We start from the raw sequence: 23,007 nt of genomic DNA on the forward strand, positions 1-23,007 counted from the left end.
CGTTTCCACCAGTTATTTGCATTTATTGGAACAGCTTTCACAAGCCACGGTTCTTTACAGTAAAGCGGGAGATACTTCCTCGGTTACTCGGCAGTGTTTATCTCTGGCAGCCTGTTGTTCTAAGGGCCATAAATTTGCGATTTCCTTGGGTTTCTTTGAAACCAGGCTCCTCTGCATGTAGTTGGCCCCACAGGGATCAGACCGACCAGCCTGACACGCAGCCGCGGGGAGAGTGCCAGGCGCCCGGATCCGGGCTGAGCTGCCCCCCGGCCTCCCCCGGAAGGCACTGGGCTTCAGGAGCTGTGTGGCCCTCGCCCCAGTGGGCACAGAAGGATGGCCCTTGTCCCCTCACAGCACAGGCAGGCCCCAGGGCAGGTCTGCGAGCCTCCTCCTGAAGCCCTGGTTCTCCCGTCTTCATGAGGATAAAAATATTCCTGTTGGGGACTCACCCTTCTTACGCAAACAAACCAGTGAAGCCCCAGCAACGCCAGGTTTGTTTGAGTTGGCATCTGCACCCAAGAGCGCCGGCCACCCACCCAGGCCCCTCCTCGGAGAGCCCAAAAGTGCTGCAGCGGCCAGAACGCTTCCTGGTCGTCAGACACCGCGGGGCAGGCGCTAGGTGGGGGCTGCCCGGGAGTCGGGGTGCAGGCCTTCAAGATCCTGGCACCGTCCCTGAGAAAGTCACAGAGCCAGGGAGGAACACAGAGGGCTCGAGTGAGAGCAGATGATGTCTGAATTTCAGCTCCACCTTGACCGAGGCTCGGGCATGTGACCAAACCTGCCTGGGTCTCAGCGTCTGCAGCCACACCAGGGGCACGATGACATCTGTCTTGCATGGCTATTTGGACAGTGGAGGATGGTGGACGGTACATAGGAGGGACTCATTAGGAGGTGCAGTTTATTTGTGAGGGAAGCTTTGCCTGTCTTTCTCGAGCGGGTTTGGGGACAGCAGCCAGTCCCTCCCTCTGAGGCCTGGCTGCCCCTGCCCATTGGGTCTGGACAGCGGCTCCTCTTGGCACCACACGTAGAACTTCTATGTGTGGGTGTGTCCCCGGAGTGTTCTAGCATCCCCTTTGAACTTGGTGGGATCTAAATTTGGACTCTTAGCTTGACCATTAGCTGCTTGACTAAGCCGTTGCATGTTTATTTTTTTTAAGCCCTTTGGAGCGTTGTGTCATCAGGGAGGGTCTGACTCAGATGTCCCGTGGGGTGGCGTTAACAGGCCCACATCTCTCCCTTCTGAAACGGGTGGGGTAGAGCTGCCTCACCTTCCTGTCCTGTCGGCTCACACTGCGGCGGGAGTCTGATGGCTTTGCACTTTAGGGAGGAGGAGGGGCATGAATGGGAGGCCAGGAGAGGGGTGTCAGGGCTGCGGGGGCCTCGCTTCTCAGTCCCTCCTCAGACTGCGGCTGTGACGGGCGAGTGTGGCATCTTCCCTAGCCCCATCTCATGCGCTAGCAGTTACACAGATGATACACGTCATGACCCTAAAATATTTTTAGCTCCATTCGAGCTCCTCTGACTTGACCTACTGAGATGTGTGAGGCTCTCAGAAGAGGGGCCATCGTCCAGCTAGACCTGTCCTCACGACCCTCGGACTTCTGTGGGTTTTTTTTTTTTTTTTTTTTTGAGGCAGAGTCCCGCTCTGTCACCCTGGCTACAGTGCCATGGCGTCAGGCCAGCTCACAGCAACCTCAAACTCCTGGGCTCAAGCAATCCTCCTGCCTCAGCCTTCTGAAGAGCTGGGACTACAGGCATGTGCCACCATGCCCAGCTAATTTTTTTCTGTATGTTTTGAGTTGTCCAGCTAATTTCTATTTTTTTTTTTTTTTTTTTAGTAGAGATGGGGTCTCGCTTTTGCTCAGGCTGGTCTCGACCTCCTGAGCTCAAACAAGCTGCCTGCCTCGGCCTCCCAGAGTGCTAGGATTACAGGCATGAGCCACCGCACCCGGCCGAACCTCGGACTTTTGACAGACAAGGAGATAAGAAGTAAGTTGACTTTGCACATTTCTTAAAATTAAAAAGAAAAAAGGCTCCTTGTTTCTTGGAAACCATTATCTCTAGCTCAGTTCAACTCTCACAGTGTTCAGCTACGCCCTGTCTCAGCTCAGAGTGTAGAGACCGCCGAACCGTGATGTCACTAGGAGAGGTAGCACTCGTTATCCACCCCCACCCCCGCCGTGGCCGTCTCCCTAGGTGACTGTCCCACATTACTCTTCCCCTTCCTCATGGATAGGACCTGGGGCTAAGATCTGAGCAGAGAAAGGAAACTTTGATCTCTGTTCCTAAAAGTTTTATTTTTAAAATGTGCCTCCCAGCAGCTATCTTAAAAAATTTCACTCCCCCCCCCATCTGCAACTGGTCGAGGCTGTGGATAAAAGTTCTATTTTTAGTGGTTTGTTTCCTTTCACTTCAAAATGCTTTTTGGGGGCATTCATCACAGTCGGGAGCCAGAGGCCACGGGCACAGCGAGACGGTGCTAAGGACTTGGTAACAACCCCCTGGCCGGTGCGGGACCCGGATGAGCCACCACCCTCAGGCCGAGCCAGGCTGTTCGGGTTGTGGTTACATCTGTTTAATCTTACGGCATTCGGTGATTAACCTTCTGCAGAAGACAGAAGGAAATTGGAAGACAGGTAAGTTTATGTAGCAGGTGTGGGAGCCAAAGCCAAGCAGCAAACACAGGGGCAGATTTTTCATAAATGGCCACAACAGTATTTTCCTCATTGTCTTCCCGAACATGTTCTTGCCACATCCCCATTCTGAGATGGAATCTCTGTGTCCCTCCCCACCATGAACCTGGGTGGCCTTTTGTGACGGCCTTGATAGAGCGTGACAGAAGTGATGCTCTACAACCTCTGAGGCCTAGTTATGAAAGGCCCCAGAGCTTCCGTCTGACGCTCGGGATGCCTGCATTGGGACGGCAGCCACCATATTGTGAGGAAGCCCAGGCCCCACGGAGGGGCTGGCGTGGGCAGGAACCGAGGCCTGAGGCCCTGGCTGAGCCCCTAGTCAACTTCCACCAGCAGCCACGAGAGCGAACCATCATCGAGGCAGACCTTCCCCACCAGGCTTTGCCCAAATTACAGATCCATAAGCTGTAAACAGATTGTTGTCGCTTTAAGCCACCAAGTTTGGGGGGAGCCCGTTTGCAATAATAGACACCAGCACTGGCCTTCGTCTTTCTGTTACTCTATTGCAGTCTGCTGGCACCTTCCACGGTCACTCTCGGAAAGGCCTGGCTCTCCTCCGCCTTCCATCACAGTCACCACCCCGGTCCCAGGAAGGAGAACGGGGCACTGAAGAGGTACAGTACTATTTCTGAGCTGCATCTTTGCTTCTCTAAGTTCAGTAAGGGCCGGGCGCGGTGGCTCACGCCTGTAATCCCAGCGCTTTGGGAGGCTGAGGCAGGAGACTCGCTTGAGCCAAGGAGTTCAAGGCTGCCGTGGGCTGTGATCGCACCACTGCCCGCCAGCCTGAGGGACGAAGCAAGACCTTTTTTAAAATCCAGCATGTATTCATCCCTTTGCATTTTCTGGGACTGGTGCCCTTTTAAATTTGTATTTTAGATTGTTTTTCTCAGAAGGCCTCTAAAACCGTATAAGCTACGCCCCCACAAAACCTACCAACTGCCCAGTTCTTGCCTCTTCCCCGAGGGGGAAAGACTCGTGGTGGCCCACCCCCCGACTCTGAAGGGCTTCTGCCGTCAGAGCCGGAAGTTTCTCTCCCTAGGACTCTCGCACTGCAGGCTGACAGGGACATTTCACGATGATAAACAGGTCGAGTCACCAGGAAACACATCAACTGTGTATGACATGAAGGAGCTTTGAAATACATGAAGCAAAGTTGGTCAGAATTAAAGGGAAACAGACAATTCCACAGCCATGGTCGGATATCTCACCACCCCTCTCTCAGCCGGTGACAGAACGAGACAAAGCCGGTAAGACACGGATCGTCTGAGCAGCACTGTTACCAGCCGCCTTTGTCCGGAAACTGTCCCAAGAACACCCTGCCGTTTATCTTCGCCGCTGCCAGTGACAACAGCAGCCTGGGAATAAGGTGGCCCTGTGTCACGTACACCGCAAGGCTGTGAGTTCGACACCCGCCTTTCCTGCCGCGTTTGTCAGAAGAGAAGGCGAAGCCCAGTGGGCAAATTCTCCAGAACTTTCTCAGAGAACACATGGACCAGAGCCCTTAGTGCCACAGCAAGTGGCCCTGGGTACGTGTCTGTTTGACACTTTAGAGAGAAACAACCCTGTCGCATCCCCTTTGAGTGGAGACCAACCCGTAGCAGCCTTGGCAGCCGGGGTGGCAGTAGCAGAGCCCACTGCCCCCAGGCCACCCCCAGCCTGCAGCAGGGACAGCCTCGCCCCCCGGAAGGAGGGAGGGAGCACCCTGCTCACTCCTGCCCCGGCGCCAGGCGAGGAGGCTCCGTCCACTCACGGCCACGTCCAAGTGCTCGATGAGAGGCGCTGTCGGGGGGCTGCAGGTGGGACACAGGCTGAAAGAGCCAGCTGAAGACAGATCTGCTGCAGCTCCTGGAGAGGACCTTTCCTATTAATCCCTGGTGTGTCCGCAGCACCCTCGGACCCTGGACAGTGACAGCCACGGGACTGCCCATGCTGTGCTAGTCCTCCTCTCCCTCCCGGCGACCGGGGGAAGACTCCGCCCTGGAGAGTTTGCGAGCACTCAGCCTCCTCCTCAGGGAGGAGAACGTGCCCCCCAGCACCCTGCGCAGCCCCACGCTGTCTCGGCCCCGGGGCAGGTCCTGCCTGGTGGCTGGGAGTCGCCCTGTGAACATCTCCCACCGGTCAAGGGCGTCCACGGCTTGGTCCACCCGCGCCAGCTCCTCCTCGGCCCCTTCCCTCTCCAGGGCCTGGATGCACGTGGCCAGCCACCCTTCATGCTCCTTGATGACTTCTGCAGGGCCCCCGAGCGGCGGTGGAGCCTCGGAGGCCACCAGGGAGCTCAGCCCATCCTCGGGCTCCAGCTCCGGCCCCAGGGAGCAGGCGTGGCTCCAGGCGTCGGGCGTGAGGGGCTCCGACAGGCTGCTGCCGGGCTCCGAGTCGCTCTCGCAGCACATGCCGGAGTCGGCGCTGACGGGCAGGGTGTCCTCCGACACAGACGGCTCCCCCGCCTCCTGGCTGGGCCACGTCCCTGCCACCAGCCGAGTCCAGGCGTGGAGTCGCTAAGAGGAAGAAACACAGGCTGAGGTACTTGTCTAGTCAGGGAGCTGCCAGGAAACCCGGCTCCTTCCCGAAGGGGACCCACGGTTGGGTTGTCAGCCACCCCGGAGCCCGGGTCAGGGGAGTGGTGTGAAGGCTCTTCCGGCCAGCAGCCCCTGGGGACTGGGGTGCGGACTGTGCCGGAGCCAGGTGTACCCGCTCCCAAGGGCCCCTGTTAACCTTTCAGGAACTTCAAAAGCTAGCTGTTAACCACCCTTCAAACTTAAATTGTATAAAGCTCATAATTAAAAATTTTTAAAGCAAAGGTGCTCAAAACTCCTCACTTCCTAGATATTTTCTACCTTCTACTCTGCTTTAAGGTTACTCTCATCTCCTGGATCTGTGTGGTGGACATGCTGCATGACCATGGCCACCGCACACCTCCTCCCAACTGGGTGCTTGGTGACACGCGGTTTACACCACGGCAATGGGCGGACACCACAGACAGGACTCGCTCTCTGAGAGGACATGTCACTGACTGCTGTAAACGGCAGCAGAGACCTTTTCCGGCCAGGCTTTCTGTCAGTTGTCCAGTGCCTACCAGAGTCCTCGGGCTGCCCCAACAGCCAGGGACAGCAGGTGACCCCACATCTGCACCTCCCACAACAGCCAGGAAGGCCCAGGGTGCTCTTGGGTCTCCAGACCCCTCCTTTCGGACGGGCTTGGCCACCCTGGGGTGCCTCATCCCAGCTCTCCTCCCCAAAGAGCCCTCCGTGGCCATGTAAGGTGGCGCTCGAGGAAGAGGAGCTGCCTCCCCCTCAGATCCAGGGACTGGTCACCAGGTTAGGAGTCTGGGGAAGGCACAGTACTGGCTGGGGTGTGCAAGGGGGCATAGGAAAGTTACACCAGCTCATGTCAGACAGTTGAACAAGACCCCAAGGGAAGGACAAAAAGTGAGAAATCTCAACCCATTTTGCAGACCAAGCCATCCACACAGCCTCGTGCAGATAGCAAGAGCCGCCCTTGACCGGGCACAAGGGTAACGGCAGGCAGCGGGGCCTTTGTGGGTGAGGAAGGCCCCGCTCCCTGCCTGGCAGATGAGCCCCGGAGACACGTGCTCCACCCCCCAGCCCAGGCTGCCTCTGGCCTTCCAACTCGGGGGGCCATCTCCATGGTACGTCTCTGGTAGTCTCCTTACCCCCAGGGTCATTCAGGGAAGATCCACACGGGGCAGTTCTGTGACCTGGAGATGCCCTGGCCTCCATTTCAGGGTCCTCAGCTGGGGGGCCAGACCTGTGAGCCTGTGCAAAGTGCAGACGCTCTGGCCCAGAGGCGGGAATGAAAGTAGGGCCCAGCCCTCCAGGGCATCCGACCGGCTGGCCTGGGAGCCACACCCCTGTCTAACCCCAGAAACCAGCCCTCTGCAGTCCAGCCTCAATACACACGATGCATTGCATACAATGAACTGCATACAATGAGCTTCCTTTAAAACTTTCAGTTTTAAAATTAAGCTGAAGCTATTTCATTGATAGCTCTCATGCCTTCATTCAAGGAAAACTTTTAACTAACTTGTTTTCATCCAAAGGTAGGTTTAAAGAAAAACCACTGGACTTTGCACTCTGAACTCAAGAGTTTCTGGGTTTGTAAACAAATCTTCCCCCAGAAATGAGGACAAGCCCCTTGCCCTGGGACCGTCCTTCTGCCTGGTGGTCTCCAGGTGGCGCTGGCGGGCTTATGCTCGCAGCTGCTGCAGTGGTCGGGCCGCCGCGGACGGCGCACTCACCTTGTACCTCTGCAGGAGCCTGAAGCCCAGGACGTGCTGCAGCTTCCGCAGGCAGATGGGGCAGAGGTCCAGGGGCCGCCGCAGCACCTCGTCCAGGCTGAGCGCGCCCTGCATGAGGCAGCGGAGCCAGCGGCAGTTCCCCAGGCCGAGGAGGTGGCAGAGCTCATGGCACGTGACCTGAGGGGTAAGTCACCACCACCCTTGCCTTGCAGTCCAAGCCCGGGGGAGCCTCAGAAGCACCCCCAGGAGCCTGACGCCCTGATGTCCAAGCCCCCCACTGCCCACTGCCCCTGCCCCAGGCTGCGCGGGGCGCGCTGGCGGCTCTGGCCCAGCCTCACCCAGGGGCCCACGTAGGGCCACAGGGAAAAAGGTGAACTGGAATGGTTGGCTCTGGGGAAGCCAGACAGACTCGGGTTCTAATCCCAACTCTGTCACTTCATAGCTATGTGGCCATGGGCAAAACACATGGCATCTCTGAGCCCTGGTTCCTCATTCTGTCACATTAGGGGATCTCCGTCTTCACAGTGAGGACTGGACAGTGCACGTGGCCAGACACAGGCACGCTCAACCAGCGTCCACACTCATCCTTCGACTGCACGTCCTCCGTATTCCCCGCCCTTCCCCCTGCCCCCGTGCCATCTTCCCGGGCCCCTGGGCAGTGCCCTCAGCCCCCAGCCACCAAGCCCACCTTGCAGCACTGGACCATCCCCAGGGCACTGAAGCACAGGGTCCAGCCCCTGTCCTGCAGGGGGGTCTCAGGGCCATCTGCTGCCGCCTCCACCAGGGCCCGGTCAGGGGCGCTGGGCCCCGACTGCAGGAATCCCCCCGAGAACCGGGCAAAGCTGCAGATGCCCACTTCTGGGGAGAAGCAGAGACAAGGGGGCTCAGGGGGCAGCCTTGGCTCTGGGGAGCCCACCGCCAAACCCACCTCCTCCTCTCCTGCCACCCGGCCACAGCCTGAGGACCCGCAAGGCCCAGGAGGCCCTGCCCTGCCAGCGTGTCCACGTGAGGGCAGGCCTGGGGCAGAGGGCAGGCCTGAGGCATGGCCCCCGGCTGTGTCCAGACACACACATACCCTTCCCCGGGAGGGTGCCCTGCCCCGTGGGGGCCGCAGAGGCTGAGGAGCCGCGCCAGCTTCCCTCCCAGGCAGGAGGCTCACCGTGCCCTGGAAGGAACTTGCCGAAGGTGTAGCTCCAGGTCTCTCGGGGGTACAGGTCGGACAGGGTGAGGCCCAGCACGCACAGCGCGTCACCCGGCTTGTTGTTCTTCAAGAAGGACAGGATGCCGTCTGAGGGGAAAGGGCCAGGGGACAGTCAGGAGGCAGCCGGGGACCTCCAGCTTCCAGCCCTGGCTCCCAGCAGGCAACCCCTGTCATCTTCCTCCTCCATCGGGACCAGCCCCTTCCCAAGTCAGTCTCGAGCCAGCAAGGTCTGATCTGAGGCCAAGAACTCAAAGCTGCGCCAGGTGGAGGGAGGGCCATGGGCCTGGGCCGCCAGGATGGGTCACTTCTCAGGGTCTCCAACTTTCCAAACCGTGCCTCCGAAGCGTGGGCTTAGCAGTTACTTGCTGAGCAGTGGGGGTGGAAAGCCCAGGAGAGATCCCTGTGGGACTCGGTGCTGGGAGTCTCTGAGGTACCACAGTCCTCAGCGTGGAAGGGACAGAGGCATGATGTCCCTGCATCTCTCAGGAGAACCGGTCAGGGAGAAGCGATACTACCTACGACAGCACCGCCTACAGCAGGGAGGGGGTGAGGCGGGCTGAGGCAGCGGGGCCTAGCCCTCGGTAAGGCAGGGGGTCCCAGGCTGTTTTGGGGCTATGGCCAAGGCAGGTCATGCTCCCGGGGCCCCAGCCAGACCCTCAGGGGTTGGGGAAGCCCGCAGAAGTGTCGGCTGTGGCCCAGCGAGCCGCTGGTTCTCAGAGTGACCAAACCTGAAGACTGGGACATAGAAACGGAATGTGCCACCATGGGATGGCAGCCAAACCCAGCCAGGGGGGTCACTGTCAACCCTGAAAACTTAACACCAGCTGCTCCCCATAACGGTACACTAGGGAATTTAAACCAACCCTCCACTAAAGGATAACCCAACAAGCTGGGTGGGGGTGGTGAGCTGCCCTATATGTGACAATGGCAATGGCTCTGTGGCCAATGCATTGGTCAAGACTCAAGAACTATACACTAAAGGGAAGAATTTTACTGTCTAAATTATACTTCAATAAACATGACTTTAAGTAAATCAGAGACCTAATGAGATTAGAGCTCAAAGAGATTACGCTGTGCTGTTTCTGAGATGGGGGAGTGGTCTGGGTGACCCTAATGACATGCCTCCGACTCTGGCTGCCTCCCCAAAGTGTCACACCCTGGGAGGGATGCAGGGATGTACTCCTGAGGGTCATCAGAATGGCATGAAAGTTTCATGTCTTTGTCCCAGATAGTCAGCCCTCAGGTGCCTGGCAGAGGGAAAAGAAAATACCTTCTAAACAAAATTATCACCCAGGCCACAAATTCTTCTACAAGTTGAACCCTAATTTTTCAAATAGGACGTGCAGCTAACAATAAAAAATAACAAGGCACACAATGAGGCAAGATAACAGGCAGAATGAGCAGAAACAACAAATACAGCCACATGGGCACTCCAAATAGAGGAGTCATCGGACACAAACTGTTAAGCAACTATGTTTGCGGACCTCAATGCTGAACTTAAAAAAAATTTAGCAAGGAACTGGGAACTATAAAAAAAGTGACACTGCTAATTTGAAAAAGAGTCCACTAGAAACTGTAGGACTTAAAAACATGACAACTGAGATAGGAACTCAAGGGCACCGTAGATACAGCTACAGAGAGAATTAGTAAACTAGAGGATGAGAATAAACTAAGACTAAAACATGAATATGCAAAAAAGAAATACAGAGGGGAAAAAAGGTACAGAAAAGAAAGATGGATTAATATACATCCAATCGGAGTCCCAGGAGAGGAGAAAGACAATGGGGCAGAGGTGATATTTGAACGAAAGAGGCAATGGCTGAGAATGCCCCAGACCTGATGAAAGATGTCCATCCAGTCACTCCCTATCCGATGTCAGCCAAACAAAGGCAGAGCCCCGGCCCCTTCTTCGGGACCACCCTAAACTTGAGCCTGCGTCTCCTTTCCGTCTGAGAACCTTCAATCCATCGACACCTCTTAGCCCAGCCTTACCCTCTCTAGCTGCCAGTAACCCGCAGGGAAGGGGCAGGAGTTTGGGGGTAGAGGCCTTCTAGACACACGTAAATTGGTTTACAGAGACAAAAGGCAGGAGAGACACTGAGTGGCCATAGAAGGGCTTGCTTCACCTGCCCTGAATGCTCTGGAATTTTCCAGTGGATGCTAGTCAAGTCCCAGACACTATTCTGGGTGGGAAAGGAACTCCTTGTTCCAGTCCTCCTTTCCAAAAGATCAGGAAGTAGATGTTTCCCACCCCCCCAAAAAAGTTTCCTTTCCTCCCCAGGCTCTGGAAAGGGCCTTAGTGGTGGGGGCCCGGCCTCCCTTGGCCTGAGCTGTGCCCCATCCTACTCACCCGTGTGGAGCTGGAGCCTGTCAGAGTCCCGGCTGGGGCGCGAGGAGCAGTGGATGGACGCGGCTGCCACCGAGGGCAGGCACTTGACCCGCAGGCCCAGGAAGAAGGCCTCTGTGCAGCTGCGCAGGCTGTCCAGCAGGGAGCCCCCCACCAGCCCCTCGCTCAGATCTGGGGGCAGAGCAGCACCGTCAGCCCCACTGGGCCCCCACACTCCCGGGGCCCACCCCCAGGGACCCCTGCCGGCATGGCCAGGGGCTGAAGGACACCAACGCAGACCTGCCCTCCCGGGCAGAGAGACAGCAAGCATGGCTTTTCCAGAAGGGCAAAAAAGGAAGAAAGGCCAATGCCCAGGTGAAAGGACATTAGTCGCAATGGCCCATGCGCTCAGGGAGGGAGTGGGCGGAGGGGCCCAGGGCAGGGCCGGATGATCCCGAGGCAGGGACTCCAGCCCAGGTGAGCACGGCTGGCAGAGCGGGCAGGTCAGTCAGTGTCTGCCAACACCAGCCCGGCTGGAGCAGAGAGGACACGGGATGCAGGTGCAGCTGGCGTAGCCTCTCAGGGCTGGGAGGAGCCACCGAAGGAGGGACCCGCCAGAGCACGTGCTGGGAGGACAGATGGACACAGACCAAGGGTGGGGGCCAGGAGACGGGTGGAAGTGGTTGCAGCAGCGCTGGCCTCGCCGGGAGCTGCTTAGGCACACAGTCGGGCCTCGGAGCCCAGACCTGCGTTTCAACAAGATGCCACGTGTCTGCGCAGCTCCGAGCTGTCAGCAGGGAGGCGGAGGGAAGTGGACAGTTCCAGAGCAATTTAGGAGGCAGAATCTACAGGCAGAGACGGCAGATGGGCTGCAGGGTGACGGAGAGTGAGACCAACGGATACCTGCGGGACTCTGTCCCAAGGGGCAGGAAGGGGGCTGAGTGGCCCTCGAGGCTGGCGACAAGCCTTTGGGGGGCGAGGCCAAGGTCCTGCCCTCCTCTTGCTCGCTGTGAGACGTGGCCCCAGGGGAGTGGTGTGGTGCGCCGGTGTCTCAAGCTTAATACCAGCCCTTTCCTCCTCTCCAGCCGAGTGCCACATGTCCTGCGTGCCCTTTCTGCTGGACCACTCACTGCCACCCTGCCCTTGGCACGCTGAGAGGCACAGTGGCCGGCCCAGCCACTCCTGCTCCCTGCACCTGGCGGAGCCCTTCCCTGCGGGGCCTCAGCCCTCGGCCCACCCTGCATCCCCCAGTCTCTGCCAGACAAAGAGTTCTGGAGGACGGTGACAATACTGGGGCCCTCGGGTCCCCACCGTGCCCAGCCCAGCATCTCCCAGCACAGCCTCAGGGTCACACAGGCCTGCACCCAGTGCTGCCTCTACCAGTGACCTCTCCCAGCCTCAGTGTCCTCACCTACACAACAGGCTGATCCTACTCTCAGCCCCCAAAGGGGAAGTGAGCTTGTAAGCACACGCCACAGTGCCCGACACAGCACTGGTTTCCGCAGATGTGGCCGGGGCCACACACATCTGGACAGGGCAGCACCTGCATGCGGAACGGTCCCACGGCCTCCCAGCTCCAGCCCCGAGTCCTGAACACGTCCAGCGCCCTCTTCCCTGCCTGGAGGCCCTTGCACAGAGCACCCCCTAAATACAGAGACCCCCTTGTACTACCTACGGGCCTGGTCTCTCCAGGAGGGTCCCTATGGCCCCGCCCCCCCCATACCAATCGGCTGCAGGTAAATGTGCTTCCGAGCCAGGCTCTGCTTCCTGAGCTGCAGGGAGGCGTGGAAGGTCTGGAAGTCCTCGGGGGCCTCGGGGTGGCTCAGGAGCCAGTCGAAGGCCGTGTGGATGAGCAGCGTGCTGAACAGGGTCCTCTGGGGGTTGTAGGCCTCGGACAGGAAGAGCCTCTCGGCGGGGGAGAAGGCGGAGACGTAGAGCCGCTGCAGGGCCGGGTCCGTGGAGACCAGGGCGTCCTTCAGGGCCCGGGGGCCAAAGCTGAACTCCTGGGCCGGTCTGCACTGCAGCATGGTGGGCGGGCAGGCTCTGGCCACTCCTGGGAGCCCCTGCTGCTGCCCATGGACCACCCGGGGGACGGTCCCAATCTCTTCCAGAACGTTCCCTCGGGCTGATCAGAGTGGCTGCCTGGGGCACCCGGCCAAGGGCCCGTGTGGCCCAGCTCTGCCTGGCACTGCACCTCCTCAGCGACAGCAAGGGGAGGCATGGACACCTCCAGGCCCGCCAGGACCCTGCAGGGGACATACAGAGATGCCCTCTCACTGCTGGGCACACACGGGCCATTGTCTCATGCGAGAGAGGAAGGGCGGTTTCCTCTGGGACCTCGCATGGGTGTCACTGCGCATCCCGGAGAAGCCACACAGGACGGTGCGTGAGAGGGCACCTGGTCCACCCCCAGGACGGGCACTGCCACCCAGTGGGCTCAGGGTTACACTATTGTGTTTCCTCCTCCTCTAGCAGGCTGGGTTCTTCATCCAGAACTGAGCGTGGGGGAGTGTTCTCCCCTCAGCAGGATGGTTCCATGGGACACCCACAGAGGGCAGGGACCCCGATGTCCTCTCCCCCATTCACCCACCCCGCTCTGTCTCGAGTCTCAGAAAGAGGGGGCATTTGAGAGACCCCCCACTTTGTGCTGGGTCCCTGCAATGCCAGAGGCGGCCCCTCTCCTTTGTGGTCAGAGCGCACATCCTCACCCAGGCCCCTAGCACTGGGACCCCCCCATCACCTGGCCCATCGCCCAGGACCCCCATCACCCAGCCCCCCCAGCCCCTAGGACCCCCCCCATCACCCGGGCAGAGTGGGCTGGGGGTCTGGCGTTGCCAGTTGCAGGAGGGGATCAGAGAGGGCTCCGTGGGGAGGTGAGAGCTAAGCAGAGACTCAGGGTGGGAGGAAGGCAGGGGAGGGCCCCAGCGGCCCAGGCAGAGGGAAGGCGAGCACAGACCGGAGGCAGACATGTCGGTGGGCTCCGGGGATGACGAGGAGGCCAGTGTGGCCGGCATGAGGGAGGGGGAAAGGGTGGGGGTGCAGGACTCGGGAGGCCCCGCTCGGAGCAAGGTGGAGAACCGCTGCTTCCAGCGGGGGGCGGGCAGGGAGGTGCGGAGGCTGCAAGCAGGTCTCCAGGAAGCCCAGCTGCTCCCGGGGTGGCCCAGGCATCAGGGTGTGGAGGTGGGAACCCCCCCCCCACAAGCTTTCAGAGCGGTCAGTGGGCTGCAAGCCCCTGGCCACCAGGGCCCCCCAGGGCTGGGCACAGAAGAGGCACCCAGGAAACCCTTGCAGCCTGAAAGCCCTCAGCGCCAGCTGGGGCTCTAGCATGAACTTGGCATTCTGACCTTTAACCTCCTGGGCCTCAGTTTCCTCCCAGATGAAAGGGGCGTGACACCACCTGCCTTCCTGGCCCGGAGCACGGTTGGCCCAGGCAGGAGGTGGAGGAGCTCAGCTGGCATGTGGAGCCACCACGTGTGTCTCACCAGCCTATTTCTGTTCTGGATGCTGGTCACACGGGCTGCTCACAGTGTCGTCTCCCCCCCCGAGACCTTCCGCTCACAAACTCGTCACCCAGCAAGAGGCCTCACCGCTCAGTCACCTCCACGTTATTCCCTTTTTGTCATTGAGCATGGAGCAGCCCAGGAGGGTCTGTGTCACAGCCGTCCAGAGGACGTGAAAATGGGACAGGCACCAACATTCCAGGGTATCCTGACCTGGCCCTGACCACCCGCCATCTATCCTTACATCGGCCACCCCTAAAGCTCCCAAGATCACTTTTTGATCCAATACCCCAGTTGACCTCCCCGACGACCCTGAGATGTAGTGATCAGTAGTCACACCCACCTTACAGCCGAGGAAACTGAGCCTCAGAGAGGGAAAGCCACTTGCCCAGGGTTTGCACAGCTCGCTAGGATCCTGACTCCCAGTCCAACGCCCCTCATTCTGGTCCTCATTTGCAGACCCACCTGCGTAGGGGCTTTTGGGCCAGCACCACCCCCCTTACACCACCCGAAGACCCTGGTCAGGGGCTTCGCTTCCAGCAAAGCTCCCACACCCCACGCAAAGCCTCAGGAGGGGAGAAACACCTGCTTTTAACCAAAAGTTCACGGGCCCTGCCCCATTTGTCCCAGGTGTGAGTAAACCTCAGGCTCCGCGGCTCACGCCTGTAATCCTCGCCCTCCAGGAGGCTGAGGCGGGAGGCTCACCTGAGCTCAGGAGTTCAAGACCAGCCTTAGCAAGAGACCCCGTCTCTACTAAAAATAGAAAGAAATTAGCTGGACAACTAAGTATATATAGAAAAAATTAGCTGAGCCTGGTGGCGCATGCCTGTAGTCCCAGCTACTCGGGAGGCTGAGGCAGGAGTATCGCTTGAGCCCAGGAGTTTGAGGTTGCAGTGAGCTAGGCTGACGCCACAGCACTCTACCCAGGGCGACAGAGTGAGACTCTGTCCTCCAAATATAAAACAAATAAATAAACCTCAGGCTCATCTCAGTCATTCAGAGAGGACCAGAGGGTGTGCAGGGAGGAAGCCGCGAGGACACACCCAGGTCAGCCGGAGCGGCAGAGACACTCATTCCACGTGTCCAAAGGAAGCCAGCTGGGTCCCGCTTTCTCCGTATTTTGGTCTTGGGGCCTCTGCACACACTTAAAAACTACCAGCCGGGCGCGGTGGCTCACGCCTGTAATCCTAACACTCTGGGAGGCCGAGGCGGGTGGATCGTTTGAGCTCAGGAGTTCGAGACCAGCCTGAGCAAGAGCGAGACCCTGTCTCTACTAAAAATAGAAAGAAATTATATGGACAGCTAAAAATATATATAGAAAAATTAGCCGGGCATGGTGGCGCATGCCTGTAGTCCCAGCTACTAGGGAGGCTGAGGCAGGAGGATCGCTTGAGCCCAGGAGTCTGAGGTTGCTGTGAGCTAGGCTGACGCCACGGCACTCACTCTAGCCCAGGCAACAGAGTGAAACTCTCTTACAAAAAAAAATAAAAATAAAAACTACCGAGGACCCAAAGAGCTTCTGTGTATGTGTGTTATATCTACCCATATTTACTGTGCCTCAGCTGGACACTGAGAAACACATACTCATGAGAGAAAGAGAAGAAAGGGCGGATCATAGCTCAGTATTGTGAAAACAGTTTTGACTTCACGGGTCCCCTATAGAGGTCTGGAGCGTCCCCGGAACACACTTTGAGAACGGCTGTTTCCTCTCTGCATCCTCCTCCCCGGGGCAGCTGTGTGCCCGTCACAGGCACAGCGGTGGGCACATGTGTGCTCGGGCATCCACGTGGGAACCAGAGCCAGAGAAACAGCACCCGCACCCCACCACGGCGCCCACCAGGGCCCCGCCAACCCAAGACGCCCAGTGCGTGGAGGGTCAACGGGACAGGAGAGGCAAGGCCCCAAAACAGCCACCTCCCAGCGCAGGCTGGGGGACGCCTTGGCAGGCTCTGGGCTGGGCACAGGGTGCATGAGTCCCTGTCCCTCCACGCAAGTCTGGCTCCCTGGGGTTTGGGACATGGATATCTGCCTGGACAGCATTTCCTCTCAAGAAGCCGCGTGTGGCCACATCCGTCTTCCTGAGTCACTAAGGGAAATCCCCGCCCCACCGTCAGCTGCCCGAGTGCTTCCGTCCTGCCAGTCATTTCTGCACAAGACCACGTTCACGCAGAAGCTGGGGGTGGGCAGAGGCTGACATGTGTCCTTGGCAGCAGCGGGGGCCAGGGAGGGGTGCCGTGGGAAGGGGGCTGACATTAGTGCCTGTGCCAACCTGTCCACCTCGGTGAGGGCAGCAGTGAGGGCTCCAGCAGGGACACCTCCAAATGGGGGCTCCTTGCTGTCCTCTGGGCCCCACCAGGGTCTATCCCCCTACCTGCTATTAGGTTGGTGCAAAAGGAATTGAGGTTTTAGCATTGTTGACATTTGCCATTTGATATTGGAATATATTCTTAAATAAATGTGGTTATGGTATACAACATTTTAATGCGCATTTCTCACTTTGGTTTTTTGCTAATGACTTATTACTTGCTGCTTATTTTATATTTATTTTAGACTATGGAAATGATGTTAAACAAAAAGCAAATTTGAGCAATTTTCTTCTTGGAGTTCAAAATGGGTCGTAAAGCAGAGGAGACAACTCGCAACATCAACAACATATCTGGCCCAGGAACTGCTCACGAACACGCAGTGCAGTGGTGGTTCAAGAAGTTTTTTTGTTTTGTTTTGGGTTTTTTTTGAGACAGAGTCTCACTCTGCTGCCTGGGCTAGAGTGCCGTGGCGTCAGCCTAGCTCACAGCAACCTCAAACTCCTGGGCTCAAGCGATCCTCCTGCCTCAGCCTCCCGAGTAGCTGGGACTACAGGCATGCGCCACCATGCCCGGCTAATTTTTTCTATATATATTTTTAGTTGTCCAGCTAATTTCTTTCTATTTTTAGTAGAGACAGGGTCTCGTTCTTGCTCAGGCTGGTCTCAAACTCCTGAGCTCAAGTGATCCTCCCACCTCGGCCTCCCAGAGTCACCACGCCCGGCTCAAGAAGTTTTGCAAAAGAGACGAGATCCTTGAAGATGAGGAGCGCAGAGGCCAGCCATCGGAAGTTGACAATGACTAATTGAGAGCCATCATCGAAGCTGATCCTCTTAGAACTACACAAGAAGTTGCTGAAGAACTCAACATCAACCGTTCTACAGTCATTCGGCATTTGAAACAAATTGGAACAGTGAAAAAATTCAATAAATTGGTGCCTCATGAGCTAACCGAAAATCAAAAAAATCATCATTTTGAAGTGTCATCTTCTCTTGTACGACACAACAACAAACCGTTTCTCGATCGGATTGTGACGTGCAACAGAAAGTGGATGGCATTCGACAACCAGGGACGACCAGCTCAGTGGTTGGACCGAGAAGCAGCTCCAAAGAACTTTCCAAAGCCAAACTTGCACCAAAAAAAGGTCATGGCAACTGTTGGGTGGTCTGACCCACTACAGCTTTCTGAATCCCAGTGAAACCATCGTATCTGAGAATTATGCTCAGCAAATCAATGAGATGCACCGACAACTGCAGCGCCTGCAGCCGGCATCGGTCAACAGAAAGGGCCCGATTCTTTTCCATGACAACGCCCGACCGCACATTGCACAACCAACACTTCGAAAGTTGAACGAATTGGGCTACGAAGTTTTGCCTCATCCCCTGTATCACCTGACCTCTCGCCGACCGACTGCCGCTTCTTCAAGCATCTCGACAACTTTTTGTCGGGAAAACGCTTCCACACCCAGCAGGATGCAGAAAATGCTTTCCAGGAGTCCTTGGAATCCCAAAGCACAGATGTTTACATTACAGGAATAAACAAACTTATTTCTTGTTGGCAAAAACGTGTGTCGATTCTAATGGTTCCTATTTGGATTAATAAAGATGTGCTTGAGCCTAGTTATAATGATTTAAAATTCACGGTCCGAAACTGCAATTACTTTTGCACCAACCTGATCATGATGCCATGACAGCTGCTGACACACATCAATGCCTGCTTGCGGCCTGATGCTCTGCCCGAATCATTCAAGCCTCATGACCTTGTGGGGCTGCAGGTGCACCATGGTCCCCATGTTTCAGACGGGGAAACTGAGGCTCAGGGACATTAACTGGCGTGGCCACAGTTACACAGCTGGTAGGTGGTGGGGCCTGGTCTCAAAGCCATGCCTCACGCTGGAACCCCAACTCTTAGCAAGCTGAGGGTGTTCCAGAAGCAGAGACATTCTAACGGGGAACAGAGGGTGGGACGTCACCTCCCTAAAAAGCAATGGCGTTTCTGCCCTGCTGCTGTCAATACCCCGCCAGAATCCCCAGCCCAGCCGGCTTCCCCTGCCTCTGGGGCGCCCTCCCCCTCTGCTTGCCTCTTCTTCCTCCGAAGACTGAGGAAGGGCAGGTCCCTGTGCAGGCACCTCCTCCCCCGAGGGGCTGCCACTCCCGGCGACAGGCACCTGCCTGGCCAGGTAGTCACAGTCAGGCGGCCCCACACCAAGGCCCCCCCCATGACTAGAGAGAGGCCCTGCACCCCGGCAAGAAATCAGGCTTCCGTTCCTGTTACTCTGACGCTCTGCAAAAGTCCCAGCCGCCACATCCCTGGTCAGTAGCCGTGGCCAAAGCCCTCAAGGCACTTCAGGGCCCCAGGCAGACAGAGAGGCGCAAGGCTGGGGTTTCACACTTGTCAAAGGCAGAGGCCTCCTTGTCAGCCCCCTGGCTTCCTGCCCATCTCCCCTCCCCCCACCTGCCCCCATCAGCCCCAGCAGGAAAGACCCTCATCACCGCCCCCAACCTGGTTGGAAAGTTTGGCCTGTCCAGCCCCTGCCCCTGCCTTTCTGGCTTCGAGATGCTGCCTTGCTCTCCGAGGGGCAGCCTCAGCCTGTCTCCATCAGTCCCCCGGGGGGGCTGAAGCCTGCTCCCCACAGACACCGGCTGCAGGGAGCCCACAGGTCGGAAGGACCTCTGGGGACTCCTGCTGCATTCGCTCTCATTGCGGAGGGGGCGCCTGTCCCTCCCCGGGCCCGCCTGGGCCCCCTGGGTGGTGCCACACCAGACCCGGTCTCCCCCCTCACAGGCTGTGCCCACCCACCACTGCCCAGACATCCTCTGGCTTGTGGGGCTGCTGCAGCGCAGCTGGGGGTGGCTGTGTCCCCGCCGCCTCCCGCCCGAGTCCTCCCCTCGCCCTACCTCGCAGCCACGCGGCCTCCAGAGCCGGCAGAGGGGCCAGAAGCCTGAGGATCGCCAGTGTGACAGGGCGGGACCCAGCAGGCCAGGAGGGAGGGCTGGGCTGCCACACCCCCACACCCTCCCACATCCTCCCCTGCGCTGTCCCCAACACTGTGACACCCACTGAGACACCGACCTCTGCTGCCTGCGCTCACCCCTTGTGGGACCCCAGACACTCCCAGAAATACCCCAGGGTCCGGGCGAGCAGGTGACGGGTGGGCCAGCAATGTGGGGTGTGACCCCGCCAAGACCTCAGCCCTGCTTGTCATCACACCTGCTGGTGTGTGGGTGGCCGTCCTCCTCCAGGGGCAGGAGCAGCAGAGGCAGCCTCGGGAGAAGAAAGCAGGAGGCAGAGCCCCGACACCCAGGCAGGTGGAAACAGGGGTCGAGTCCCCCATTTCCTGCCTAGGGTCCGGTAAATGCCCCTCCATCCCCTATGGCCTGAGTGCATTTTAGTGGATTTCCGCTACTCATCCCCTCCCCAAAGCGCCTTGACTGAGGATGGACCCTGTCTAGGAGGCTTTTGCAAGGACTTCCCATCAAGCCCAGGTTGGTACCAGAAGTGCCCTTGGCCACAGGGTCGGCGGCGGTCACCTGAGCTCAGAGCCAGCGGTCAAACACCTGGATTCTGGATCTGCTGCTCAGGGGCTGCCAGACCTTGACAAGTCATTTCCCTGCCCTCCCCCTTCCCCCCACCCCCCCGCAAATAATCCCTGTGGTCTTCACAGAGCAGGGGTGAGGGGCAGTCACCAGAGCGCTGGGCAGATAGGACGGCTCCGGTCCAGGCTCCAGGTACTCCCGGCTGGTCAGTGGCCACGAGGCTGGGCAGCCCGCTCTGCCCAGGCCAGCTGGGAGTGTGGCCCTGGTCCCCTGCCAGCCGCCCCCTCGGCAGAAAGAACTGGTAGAGAGAGAGGCAGCCGGCGCCCAGCCCTGCCATGAAGGCGGCATTATCACACCAGTCAGAGCCCAAAGGCCTTTCCCCGGGCTGCCCTTTTTCTCTCTGAAAACCTTCCACATTCGGGCTTCCTTCGGGCTCCAGGCCAGCCGCCCACCCCCGTGCCTCATCCTGCAGAAATGCCCCCGCCCCCAGCAGCGCCCCCGCGGATGGCCGAGGGATTCGTCACCATCGTCCCCCAATGCAAAGGAATTTTTCTTGAGCCTCAAGAAACGATGACACAACAATAGGTGTCCACTGCAGAAAATTTGGAAAATGATGAAAAAACCAAAAAGAAGACCCCATAATCCAACTGTCAAGAGGCAACCTCTCTTAACTTCTTGTCGAACATCCTTCTGATATTTTTTCCTCCACATTTACGTACGTTTTTAAAGGGATTCACACCACACATTCCATCCTGCAAGCAACATTCTCACTTCACACCCACCGGTAGCCAGAAATCAGCATCCTCACCCTGGTGGTCTGAGCCGGATTTTGTTTCACGAATCAGTTGTCACCTGGTGTGGGGCATCTTGGCGTCTCCCAGTTTCTCCCTGTTATATAGATCACTGGGATAAACGATCTCGCTTCCCCTAATCTCTGCGCAGGTACCTGAATTCTTTCCCCCTTGAGACAAATTCCCACAAATAGATTCTGGCTCAAAACGCTACACTTTTGGCACTTGTAGCTGCGAGGACTTTCCAGCTTACTGCTGTTAGGGACAGAAAACTTAGAAGCTGAGAGAAGATGTGTGTTCTGTTTTACAAAGAAGCGGTGGAACATCCGCCCGCCCACCCCCGCTCTCCCTGCCGCAGCTGCAGGAGGAACCGGGACATACCCGCACGTCAAGCCTGGCCGCATGGCCCTCCCGCCTGCCCCAAGCCGAGCACAACTATGCCCAGGGCCGGGACCCCTGGCGCAAAGAAGTGGCCTGCTCACAGCCCAGACACCCCTGCACGTGGGACACGTTGGCTCCAGAGTGCTCCCATTGGAGCCACCTCGTCAGAGTCTATTCTAGAAGTGGCTCGGGATATGGGAGCCCCATCCTTTCAGCCAGAGGGACAAAGAATGCCACCCCCGCCTTCACCCTCATCACCATCCTCTGAGCTGGGCAGACCTGGGGTTGAAAGAGAGCTGTGGCCTGGGGGAGCAGTTTTCCCTGCTGTGCCTCAGTTTCTCCATAGTGGGTTGAAAAGATGTGCCCACTCATATCCTCAGAATGGGAGTGTATTTGGAATAAGGGTCTTTGCAGATTAAGGGATCTCACAGTGAGAATGTCCTGGATTAGGGTGGGCCTCGATCCCATGGGACTGTGAAGGCCGCGTGGACACAGACGCAGATACTGAGAGACTGGGGTGATGCAGCCACAAGTCAAGCAGCATCTGGGGCCCCCAGAAGCAGGAAGAGGCAGGAAGGACCCTCCCCTAGAGCCTGGGAGGGAGTGTGGCCCTGCCCACACCTGGATTTCGGACTTCTGGCCTCCAGAGCTCACATGAATTTGTGCTGTTTTAAGCCACTCGGTTTGTGGTAACTCGTTTCAGCAGCCACAGGAAACTCATACAAGTTAGAAACAGGAAATGCTTCATAGAGATTGTTGTAAGGCTTAGAACAAACTATATGAAGGTTCTTGGCACATGGTAGGTGCTCAGCTGTGGCCCCTGCTCACTCAGCAGACACGTGCGGGCTGTGGACGGGGCTTGGCTCTGCAGCCGGGTCCTGCCTGCAGGCCGGCAGGCAGGGATGCCACAGACAGAGCTCAGGGGGCAGCAGGGGACAGAGGGCCCAGGCTAGTCTCACGAGCACGGCCAGGTGAGCCAGGGTCGAGGGGCGGGGACGGGGCCAGGCAGTCAGAAGGCACAGGGCCTCTGGGCAGAGAGAAGTCATCGGGTGGGTCTGGAGTGACAGGCGCAGGGAGGGGGCTGAGCCAGAGAGGCCAGAGGGTAGGCAAAGCCACATCACAGGGGAGTCAAGGGGCTTTGGAGTCACAGGCACCACAGCTGCCTCCACAGCCTGGCACCGAGGCCACCTGGGCACAATGGGAGGGGAGGCTGGGTACGGCAGGTGGCATTCAGGTGGTAGGCGGTGGGACTGAGCCCCGACCCCAAAAGGGCCACAGGGCAAAACACCAGCACTGGTCTGCGGGACTTGGGGTCTGCTTGCACAGAGCAGAGTCAAGTCCTCCTACAAGCCAGGGGGGCTCCCTGCCTGTGCCTCAGTTTCCCCAGGCCTCCTTGCCCCGGAGCTGTAGGCATGCAAAGTGCAGCTACAGACCCTCCCACCTGCCGGATACTTCCCGGGCAGCCATTTTTTGAGGGACCATTTGCTGAGGGTCCACCTGGTGGTCAGCCCGGCCCCAACCCCTTGCCGCTCCAGCCCCCCACCCCTGTCCTGGGGTAGCTGAGGGAGAACAGAAGGCCCTGGGCCCAAGGGGCACCCACGGTGAGGGGCAGAGCAGGGCAGGGCGGGGCTCCAGATGGGTTCAGCGGCCCTGGCCCCGTCCCAGCCTCGCTGCACCCAGCCTGTGAGCTGCCCTTTGAGCCGCAAGATTAGTATTCACTCCAGGTCCCAGCTCTGAAGGCCCTTGTTCCGTCCAGAGAACAGCCAGGGTGGCTGGCGGGAGGGCTGTCAGTGCAAACGTGCACCCCCGACACGCACACACTGAGGCTCCCCCGCTGCCCGGGCTCCCCTCGGGCTCAGCCAAGTCTGCGGGGAGGGGCTCCCAGGGGGCTGTCTGCCCACCTTTTTGTCCGTCTGTCTCTCTGCCTGTGTCTGTCTTCCTTTCTGAGTTTGTGTCTGATTCTCTGTCCCTCCCTCTGACACCATCTCTCTCCTCCATCCCACTCTCCTACCCTCTTGTGG

At 58.3% G+C, this 23,007-nt stretch overlaps 1 protein-coding gene across 2 annotated transcripts; it reads right to left on the reverse strand.

Moving 5' to 3' along the window:
* Positions 1–4,357: 4,357 nt before the first annotated feature.
* On the reverse strand, positions 4,358–19,209 carry AMZ1 (archaelysin family metallopeptidase 1). Of its 2 annotated transcripts, XM_069485838.1 has the most exons (7): positions 19,176–19,209; positions 12,199–12,721; positions 10,500–10,667; positions 8,108–8,236; positions 7,637–7,806; positions 6,949–7,125; positions 4,358–5,188 (listed from the first exon to the last, which is right to left on the reverse strand). In XM_069485838.1, exons 2-7 carry the CDS (start codon positions 12,500–12,502, stop codon positions 4,628–4,630), a joined length of 1,509 nt encoding a protein of 502 aa, XP_069341939.1. In that variant the 5' UTR covers positions 12,503–12,721; positions 19,176–19,209; the 3' UTR covers positions 4,358–4,627. The 2 variants fall into 2 exon arrangements, with proteins under 2 accessions (XP_069341939.1, XP_069341940.1); XM_069485839.1 differs by lacking the exon at positions 19,176–19,209 and having other exon boundaries at positions 6,949–7,056; positions 12,199–12,502.
* Positions 19,210–23,007: the final 3,798 nt, after the last annotated feature.

The sequence above is a fragment of the Eulemur rufifrons genome, chromosome 14 (genome assembly GCF_041146395.1).
Source record: "Eulemur rufifrons isolate Redbay chromosome 14, OSU_ERuf_1, whole genome shotgun sequence".
In the NCBI taxonomy this organism is placed as follows: domain Eukaryota; kingdom Metazoa; phylum Chordata; class Mammalia; order Primates; family Lemuridae; genus Eulemur; species Eulemur rufifrons.